The 10,969-nt window shown below is 47.0% G+C and overlaps 1 protein-coding gene across 1 annotated transcript in view; it reads right to left on the reverse strand.

Annotated features, from left to right (window-relative positions):
• The window catches only part of LOC106570964 (elongation factor 2), a 21,612-nt gene that overhangs the window by 718 nt on the left and 9,925 nt on the right, over positions 1 to 10,969 (reverse strand). The window contains exons 9-14 of the mRNA XM_045695445.1: positions 10,626 to 10,821; positions 8,586 to 8,844; positions 3,933 to 4,040; positions 3,417 to 3,770; positions 2,332 to 2,514; positions 608 to 740 (exon numbers count right to left, since the gene is read on the reverse strand). Coding sequence (XP_045551401.1) covers positions 608 to 740; positions 2,332 to 2,514; positions 3,417 to 3,770; positions 3,933 to 4,040; positions 8,586 to 8,844; positions 10,626 to 10,821 — 1,233 coding nt within the window. The remainder of the gene's footprint in view (positions 1 to 607; positions 741 to 2,331; positions 2,515 to 3,416; positions 3,771 to 3,932; positions 4,041 to 8,585; positions 8,845 to 10,625; positions 10,822 to 10,969) is intronic.

The following is a 10,969-nucleotide window of genomic DNA, read 5'->3' on the forward strand; positions in this document are numbered from 1 at the left end:
GATAGCTTGGAAAATAAATACATGTGACTGGATGACAGCGTAATGATTGTTTCCAACGTTGGTGCTGTTTTCATAAAGAAGTTAAATCCGCTTTGTGTTTTTTTGTTTCCTTGCCACGATACTGTAATGAAACAGGCAGGGAGCAGGTCTCGAACCCTCGACCTTCTAGCCCGGAGTCCGGCGCGCTATCGACTGTGCCGCAAAAGCACGTTCGAATGGCAGACTCGATATCCACGCTGATAAACCCAGGGTCGTCACACTACTAACAAGTATTGTGTTATTGTCCTGGCCCTACTAAATTAGTCTTTTTAGTTATAGAATATAAAAAGTTTTAGAAAAGCTACATTTGAATGGGTTCTTTTTTAAATGTTTTCTTTCCATTCAGCGGTATGGTGAAATGGGTTGTTGGAAGATGTGATGAACGTACCAAATGATTCATTGATTGGACTATCCTTTTAAAATGGTCTGTTTACATTCAGTGTTGAAATGTTTCGTTTGGAAAGCGTGACGAACTCACCAAATGATTCATTGATTGGACTATCTTTTTAAAATGGTCTGTTTACATTCAGTGTTGAAATGTTTCGTTTGGAAAGCGTGATGAACTCACCAAATGATTCGTTGACTGGAAGGAAAGCCTTTACGATAAAGATGGGTGTTCCAGCGACCTGCGACTCCTCAAATACCATGCCTCTTTTTCTGTTCAGCACACCGTAGATCCCTCCAACAACGTGCTCCGGACACTGCAGGAAGAACGTTTAGGTGAGTTGAAATACACCAAATATAAAACACAACATGCAACAATTTCTAAGATTTTACTGAGTTACAGTTCAAATAAGGAAACCAGTCAATTGAAATAAAAAAAAAATTATGAAAGAAATTCATTTGTCTCTGATCTATGGATTTCACATGACTGGGAATACAGATGTGACGGCTCAAGCACTGCCTTAGACCGCTGTGCCACTCGGGAGTCCCAAAGAATGCACCTGTAAAAGCCTATTTCACACCATAGCCTACTGAATTTGATTTCGGCACAAATGAAAATGTCACCGATTTCCCCATGAATTGATTCGGCATTGTCTCTATGAAGAGTTTGGCGTGTGACATGCACAGTTACAAGGCTGCTGTAACGTGTGTCGTAAAGATTGGACCAAGGTGCAGCGGGAACGTGTATACTCATCTTCTTTATTCATTTAAAAGAAGGAAAAACAAATAAATCACGTATACAAAACACATCGAATGACACTAAACAGTCCTGTCAGGTGCACAGATACTAAACAGGAGACAACTACCCACAAATCCCATTTAAAAAAACACCCCTCTTAAATAAGACCTTCAATCAGAAGCAACGAGGAGCAGCTGCTTCCAATTGAAGGTCAACCCCATTAACTAACATAGACATAGAAAGACTAGAACTAACATAGAAATAAACTAACAAGAACATAGCCCAACAAACCCCGACCCACATAAAACAAACACCCCCTGCCACGTCCTGACCAAACTACAATAACAAATAACCCCCTTACTGGTCAGAACGTGACAACTTCTGGAGTTAGCGGCAGGCAGACAATATCCACTCTAGTAGTACGGATGAAATCTTGAGCTGGAATGTGAAGATAACTGAAGCAGGCTAGCTTTAGAAAACCCAGACTAGAACTAGCTTGATTCATAGGATACCCCTCAGGACTCAGGAAAGGTTGAACATCCCTTACTATTCTGTTGTGGTTGTCAGCACCATCGGGTCAAATTCCTGGTACATGTAAAAGTACTTGGGAGTATAAAGGTGAATTCTGATTTTGAATCTCACTTCTGAGTTCCACGTGAACTTACCTGGATCTTGACCAGGTAGACTGGCTCCATAATCCGTGGCTGAGCTGTGAGCTGAGAGGCGTAGATGACTCACCTGGATCTTGACCAGGTAGACTGGCACCATAATCCGTGGCTGAGCTGTGAGCTGAGAGGCGTAGATGACTCACCTGGATCTCGACCAGGTAGACTGGCTCCATAAGTCGTGGCTGAGCTGTAAGCTGAGAGGCGTAGATGATTCACCTGGATCTTGACCAGGTAGACTGGCTCCATAAGTCGTGGATGAGCTGTAAGCTGAGAGGCGTAGATGACTCACCTGGATCTCGACCAGGTAGACTGGCTCCATAAGTCGTGGCTGAGCTGTAAGCTGAGAGGCGTAGATGACTCACCTGGATCTCGACCAGGTAGACTGGCTCCATAAGTCGTGGCTGAGCTGTGAGCTGAGAGGCGTAGATGACTCACCTGGATCTCGACCAGGTAGACTGGTTCTATAAGTCGTGGCTGAGCTGAGAGGTGTAGATGACTCACCTGGATCTCGACCAGGTAGACTGGCTCCATAAGTCGTGGCTGAGCTGTGAGCTGAGAGGCGTAGATGACTCGGCGTGCCGTGGGGATGATCTGCCCACCCCCTCTGTGGATGGCATCCGCATGCAACGTCACATCATGGACGTCGAAACGAATCCCCCTCATGTTCTCCTCACACAGGACACCCTGAGAAAGAGAACGTTTTTCAGTGGTGGTGGGGTTCCCTGGTTCTGAGAGCCTGACAGTGGTGGGGTTCCCTGGTTCTGAGAGCCTGTCAGTGCTGGTGGGGTTCCCTGGTTCTGAGAGCATGTCAGTGCTGGTGGGGTTCCCTGGTTCTGAGAGCCTGTCAGTGGTGGTGTGGGGCTCCCTGGTTCTGAGAGCCTGTCAGTGGTGGTGTGGGGTTCCCTGGTTCTGAGAGCCTGTCTTTGGTGGTGGGGTTCCCTGGTTCTGAGAGCCTGTCAGTGGTGGTGGGGTTCCCTGGTTCTGAGAGCCTGTCAGTGGTGGTGGGGTTCCCTGGTTCTGAGAGCCCGACAGTGGTGGTTTCCTGTTTCTGAGAGCCTTCGTTCTGAGAGCCTGTCAGTGGTGGTGTGGTTCCCTGGTTCTGAGAGCCTGTCAGTGGTGGTGGGGTTCCCTGGTTCTGAGAGCCTGTCAGTGGTGGTGGGGTTCCCTGGTTCTGAGAGCCTGACAGTGGTGGTGTGGTTCCCTGGTTCTGAGAGCCTGTCAGTGGTGGTGGGGTTCCCTGGTTCTGAGAGCCTGTCAGTGGTGGTGGGGTTCCCTGGTTCTGAGAGCCTGTCAGTGGTGGTGTGGGTCCCTGGTTCTGAGAGCCTGTCAGTGGTGGTGGGGTTCCCTGGTTCTGAGAGCCTGTCAGTGGTGGTGGGGTTCCCTGGTTCTGAGAGCCTGACAGTGGTGGTGTGGTTCCCTGGTTCTGAGAGCCTGTCAGTGGTGGTGGGGTTCCCTGGTTCTGAGAGCCTGTCAGTGGTGGTGGGGTTCCCTGGTTCTGAGAGCCTGACAGTGGTGGGTTGGATCTGGTTCTAAAAGTTGGTGCTAAAGGGACTTGACACCCCCCAGCCCTGCTGGCGTCTGCTCACCTCCTTGGAGGCCCACTGGAACCCTGCCACCACGCTGTCCTTGATCTCATTGAGGTACTGCACTCCCTTGGTGACGTCCGACAGGATGTTGGGTCCCGTCCCGTCGGGGCCGAAACACCAGATCTTGCGGGCCTCCGTCACCTCCCACTCGTACTTCTCAGTCAGGTAGCGAGCCCTGGTCTTTAGTTCCTGTCTGGAGCTCACCTCCCCCTTATCAATGTCCTCCGCCAGACCATCCTGGAAGGGCCGGGCCTTCATGTACAGACGGTTGTGTTTGTTAGGGGACTTGGACAGGCAGACCTGGTCTGAATCCTCGGCTACGGTCTCGCGGTAAGACACCACAGGGTCAGATTTCTGGGAGAAGTATGAAGAGGATTCACCTTTTTTAGTATCTTCACTCAATATTCAAAGGATTATAATTATGATGTGATTTCAAAAATAAGGTAATATTTCATCCTTTTTGAAAAAGATACAATGTCTATCCAGTACAACGCAGTAAGTTTTAAGTGGTGGAACCTTTAAGGGGATACCAGCGTGGTCCTCCTCCAGATCCTTTAGGCAGATCTCCAGATGAAGCTCTCCAGCTCCAGCTACAATGTGTTCTCCAGACTCCTCAATGATGCACTGCCAGAGACACAGAGACAGGACAAAGACACATAAACAGCACTGTTTCCCTACATTTCTGAACCACACCGTTTCCCTACATCTCTAAACCACACCGTTTCCCTACATCTTTAACATAAACCACACTATATTGTTTCCCTACATCTCTAACAATCCACACCGTTTCCCTACATCTAAACCACACTGCTTCCCTACATCTCTGAACCACACCGTTTCCCTATATCTCTGAACCACACCATTTCCCTATATCTCTAAACCCCACCGTTTCCCTACATCACTAAACCACACAGTTTCCCTATATCTCTGAACCACACCGTTTCCCTACATCTCTAAACCACACCGTTTCCCTACATCTCTGAACCACACCGTTTCCCTACATCTCTGAACCACACTGTTTCCCTACATCTCTAAACCCCACCGTTTCCCTACATCTCTAAACCCCACCGTTTCCCTACATCTCCAAACCACACCGTTTCCCTACATCTCTAAACCACACCGTTTCCCTACATCTCTGAACCACACAGTTTCCCTACATCTCCAAACCACACAGTTTCCCTACATCTCTAACAATCCACACCGTTTCCCTACATCTCTAACAAACCAGTTTCCCTACATCTAAAAAATACTGTTTCCCTACACCTCTAAACCACACCGTTTCCCTACATCTCTAAACCACACCGTTGCCCTACACCTCTAAACCACACCGTTTCCCTACATCTCTAACAAACCAGTTTCCCTACATCTAAACCATACTGTTTCCCTACATCTCTGAACCACACCGTTTCCCTACATCTCTAAACCACACCGTTTCCCTACATCTCTGAACCACACCGTTTCCCTACATCTCTGAACCACACTGTTTCCCTACACCTCTAAACCACACCGTTTCCCTACATCTCTAAACCACACCGTTGCCCTACACCTCTAAACCACACCGTTTCCCTACATCTCTAACAAACCAGTTTCCCTACATCTAAACCATACTGTTTCCCTACATCTCTGACATAAACCACACTGCTTCCCTACATCTCTGAACCACACTGCTTCCCTACATCTCTGAACCTCACCGTTTCCCTACATCTCTGAACCACACTGCTTCCCTACATCTCTGAACCCCATCGTTTACCTATTGACCATGGGGTCAGACTAGTATAGTATTGTACCTGGACCATGGAGTCAGTCTAGTATAGTATTGTACCTGGACCATGGGGTCAGTCTAGTATAGTATTGTACCTGGACCATGGGGTCAGACTGGTATTGTACCTGGACCATGGGGTCAGTCTAGTATAGTATTGTACCGGGACCATGGGGTCAGTCTAGTATAGTATTGTACCTGGATCATGGGGTCAGACTGGTATTGTACCTGGACCATGGGGTCAGTCTAGTATAGTATTGTACCTGGACCATGGGGTCAGTCTAGTATAGTATTGTACCTGGAACATGGGGTCAGTCTAGTATAGTATTGTACCTGGACCATGGGGTCAGTCTAGTATAGTATTGTACCTGGACCATGGGGTCAGATAGTATAGTATTGTACCTGGACCATGGGGTCAGTCTAGTATAGTATTGTACCTGGACCATGGGGTCAGTCTAGTATAGTATTGTACCTGGACCATGGGGTCAGACTGGTATTGTACCTGGACCATGGGGTCAGTCTAGTATTGTATTGTACCTGGACCATGGGGTCAGTCTAGTATAGTATTGTACCTGGACCATGGGGCCAGTCTAGTATAGTATTGTACCTGGACCATGGGGTCAGTCTAGTATAGTATTGTACCTGGACCATGGGGTCAGTCTAGTATAGTATTGTACCTGGATCATGGGGTCAGACTGGTATTGTACCTGGACCATGGGGTCAGTCTAGTATAGTATTGTACCTGGACCATGGGGTCAGTCTAGTATAGTATTGTACCTGGACCATGGGGTCAGATAGTATAGTATTGTACCTGGACCATGGGGTCAGTCTAGTATAGTATTGTACCTGGACCATGGGGTCAGTCTAGTATAGTATTGTACCTGGACCATGGGGTCAGTCTAGTATAGTATTGTACCTGGACCATGGGGTCAGACTGGTATTGTACCTGGACCATGGGGTCAGTCTAGTATAGTATTGTACCTGGACCATGGGGTCAGTCTAGTATAGTATTGTACCTGGACGATGGGGTCAGACTGATATTGTACCTGGACCATGGGGTCAGATAGTATAGTCTTGTACCTGGACCATGGGGTCACTCTAGTATAGTATTGTACCTGGACCATGGGGTCAGATAGTATAGTATTGTGCCTGGACCATGGGGTCAGTCTAGTATAGTATTGTACCTGGACCATGGGGTCAGTCTAGTATAGTATTGTACCTGGACCATGGGGTCAGATAGTATAGTATTGTACCTGGACCATGGGGTCAGATAGTATAGTATTGTACCTGGACCATGGGGTCAGATAGTATAGTATTGTACCTGGACCATGGGGTCAGACTAGTATAGTATTGTACCTGGACCATGGGGTCAGACTGGTATTGTACCTGGACCATGGGGTCAGTCTAGTATAGTATTGTACCGGGACCATGGGGTCAGTCTAGTATAGTATTGTACCTGGATCATGGGGTCAGACTGGTATTGTACCTGGACCATGGGGTCAGTCTAGTATAGTATTGTACCTGGACCATGGGGTCAGTCTAGTATAGTATTGTACCTGGAACATGGGGTCAGTCTAGTATAGTATTGTACCTGGACCATGGGGTCAGTCTAGTATAGTATTGTACCTGGACCATGGGGTCAGATAGTATAGTATTGTACCTGGACCATGGGGTCAGTCTAGTATAGTATTGTACCTGGACCATGGGGTCAGTCTAGTATAGTATTGTACCTGGACCATGGGGTCAGACTGGTATTGTACCTGGACCATGGGGTCAGTCTAGTATTGTATTGTACCTGGACCATGGGGTCAGTCTAGTATAGTATTGTACCTGGACCATGGGGCCAGTCTAGTATAGTATTGTACCTGGACCATGGGGTCAGTCTAGTATAGTATTGTACCTGGACCATGGGGTCAGACTGGTATTGTACCTGGACCATGGGGTCAGTCTAGTATAGTATTGTACCGGGACCATGGGGTCAGTCTAGTATAGTATTGTACCTGGATCATGGGGTCAGACTGGTATTGTACCTGGACCATGGGGTCAGTCTAGTATAGTATTGTACCTGGAACATGGGGTCAGTCTAGTATAGTATTGTACCTGGACCATGGGGTCAGTCTAGTATAGTATTGTACCTGGACCATGGGGTCAGATAGTATAGTATTGTACCTGGACCATGGGGTCAGTCTAGTATAGTATTGTACCTGGACCATGGGGTCAGTCTAGTATAGTATTGTACCTGGACCATGGGGTCAGTCTAGTATAGTATTTTACCTGGACCATGGGGTCAGTCTAGTATAGTATTGTACCTGGACCATGGGGTCAGACTGGTATTGTACCTGGACCATGGGGTCAGTCTAGTATAGTATTGTACCTGGACCATGGGGCCAGTCTAGTATAGTATTGTACCTGGACCATGGGGTCAGTCTAGTATAGTATTGTACCTGGACCATGGGGTCAGACTGGTATTGTACCTGGACCATGGGGTCAGTCTAGTATAGTCTTGTACCTGGACCATGGGGTCAGTCTAGTATAGTATTGTACCTGGACCATGGGGTCAGTCTAGTATAGTCTTGTACCTGGACCATGGGGTCAGTCCAGTATGGTCTTGTACCTGGACCATGGGGTCAGTCTAGTATAGTATTGTACCTGGACCATGGGGTCAGTCTAGTATAGTAATGTACCTGGACCATGGGATCAGTCTAGTATAGTATTGTACCTGGACCATGGGGTCAGATAGTATAGTCTTGTACCTGGACCATGGGGTCAGTCTAGTATAGTATTGTACCTGGACCATGGGGTCAGTCTAGTATAGTATTGTACCTGGACCATGGGGTCAGATAGTATAGTCTTGTACCTGGACCATGGGGTCAGTCTAGTATAGTCTTGTACCTGGACCATGGGGTCAGTCTAGTATAGTCTTGTACCTGGACCATGGGGTCAGTCTAGTATAGTATTGTACCTGGACCATGGGGTCAGTCTAGTATAGTAATGTACCTGGACCATGGGGTCAGTCTAGTATAGTAATGTACCTGGACCATGGGGTCAGTCTAGTATAGTATTGTACCTGGACCATGGGGTCAGATAGTATAGTCTTGTACCTGGACCATGGGGTCAGATAGTATAGTCTTGTACCTGGACCATGGGGTCAGTCTAGTATAGTATTGTACCTGGACCATGGGGTCAGTCTAGTATAGTGCTGTACCTGGACCATGGGATCAGTCTAGTATAGTCTTGTACCTGGACCATGGGGTCAGTCTAGTATAGTATTGTACCTGGACCATGGGGTCAGTCTAGTATAGTATTGTACCTGGACCATGGGGTCAGTCTAGTATAGTCTTGTACCTGGACCTTGGGGTCAGTCTAGTATAGTATTGTACCTGGACCATGGGGTCAGACTGGTATTGTACCTGGACCATGGGGTCAGACTTGGCCAGGCGTTTGAGTCCCTCCACCAGCTTGGGCAGGTCAGCAGGGTTCTTGCACTCCACCGCCACCCTGACCACGGGACTGACGCTGAACTTCATCACTCTCAGGTTGTGGGCGTGCTCGAAGGTGGAGATGGTCCCGGTCTTCACCAGGAACTGGTCCACTCCCACCAGACCCACGATGTTGCCGCAGGGCACATCCTCAATGGGCTCTGTGTAGCGCCCCATCATCAGAATGGTCCTGGGAGTCAAGAGGGAGCACAGCGGAGTTTAGTGAAGTCCAGCAGTGATATTTTTTATTTGTCTGGGGACCTCACCTTTTTTCTAAACAGTTGTCGTAGAACAGTCATACACACCACTCCAGTCGTTGTTCCGTAGGACATATACTGGTAGTGAAACTTATTTCACCTAATTTTAACATTATGTCATAAAGAACAGACTTAATAAAAAAACTAGTTTTCATTTCCCCTTGGGAATGGAAGCTGCTTGTGCGCTACAGGGAGGGGTAATTGAATGCAAGCTTCACAAGAAAATGGGTAACAGGGTTGACGTGTTATTGCTCGACCTGCTCAGTTCTCCACCCATGTTCATTGTTTAGTTTTTTTATATATATATATATATATATATATATATATATATACTGCTCAAAATAATAAAGGGAACACTTAAACAACACATCCTAGATCTGAATGAAAGAAATAATCTTATTAAATACTTTTTTCTTTACTCTGTCACGTGTGTCACGTCCTCAGTGTGAACCTGCTTTCATCTGTGAAGAGCACAGTGCGCCAGTGGCGAATTTGCCAATCTTGGTGTTCTCTGGCAAATGCCAAACGTCCTGCACGATGTTGGGCTGTAAGCACAACCCCCACCTGTGGACGTCGGGCCCTCATACCACCCTCATGGAGTCTGTTTCTGACCGTTTGAGCAGACACATGCACATTTGTGGCCTGCTGGAGGTCATTTTGCAGGGCTCTGGCAGTGCTCCTCCTGCTCCTCCTTGCACAAAGGCGGAGGTAGCGGTCCTGCTGCTGGGTTGTTGCCCTTCTACGGCCTCCTCCACATCTCCTGATGTACTGGCCTGTCTCCTGGTAGCGCCTCCATGCTCTGGACACTACGCTGACAGACACAGCAAACCTTCTTGCCACAGCTCGCATTGATGTGCCATCCTGGATGAGCTGCACTACCTGAGCCACTTGTGTGGGTTGTAGACTCCATCTCATGCTACCACTAGAGTGAAAGCACCGCCAGCATTCAAAAGTGACCAAAACATCAGCCAGGAAGCATAGGAACTGAGAAGTGGTCTGTGGTCACCACCTGCAGAACCACTCCTTTATTGGGGGTGTCTTGCTAATTGCCTATAATTTCCACCTGTTGTCTATTCCATTTGCACAACAGCATGTGACATTTATTGTCAATCAGTGTTGCTTCCTAAGTGGACAGTTTGATTTCACAGAAGTGTGATTGACTTGGAGTTACATTGTGTTGTTTAAGTGTTCCCTTTGCTCAAAAAAATAGTGTATATAGTTTCACCATATTAAAACGAGAGTTCATTTGACGTAACAGGGTTGACCTTAAAATGAGAGACAGACATTTCGTGTGATTAGATTCATCACTAAAATCACATGAAATGAATAATAATCTCCAGAAATGACTGTCAAAGCAACACAATAAGTAGGGCTTTACAATGATGGTGAAATCTCTGAGAAATGCAGGGGTTTAAGTGGTTTAAAATCTTCTTATAAGTCACAGAGGAACATGCCAAAAAGCAGAATTTTAGCAAGTGCTTATTCATATAAAAAAAAAAATCTGATTCATTTCATTTTCCATTTGGTCTATATTAAAGGGCACTTCATAATTAATTATTATAAATTTTTTTTAAACAGGCTTTTAAAATTCAAATATTGGTGCATAATTTCTACTTAAAATATCAATCGGACACAAAAGATCCTCATTTGGTTGAGCAACCCTCCTGTATTTGAGCTGCTAAATAAGACGTGTACGTATTCTAGCTCCGTGTACCTCTGGATGGGTTTAAGATACAGGTCCTCTTTCTTCCCAGGAGTGTAGTTGGGTCCCATGATGCGAACCTTCTGCCCCGTGGCCACCATACCGGAGAACACACGGCCGAAGGCGTAGAAGCGACCCTTGTCGCTGGTGGGCACCATCTTGGAAATGTACATCATCAAGGGAGCTTTGGGGTCGCAGTTCTTAATGCCTGGGAGGGTTAAGAGGGAGAGCTTTAGGGGTCGCAGTTCTTAATGCCTGGGAGGGTTAAGAGGGAGAGCTTTAGGGGTCGCAGTTCTTAATGCCTGGGAGGGTTAAGAGGGAGAGCTTTAGGGGTCACAGTTCTTAATGCCTGGGAG

Source organism: Salmo salar, chromosome ssa15, assembly GCF_905237065.1.
Source record: "Salmo salar chromosome ssa15, Ssal_v3.1, whole genome shotgun sequence".
Lineage (NCBI taxonomy): Eukaryota > Metazoa > Chordata > Actinopteri > Salmoniformes > Salmonidae > Salmo > Salmo salar.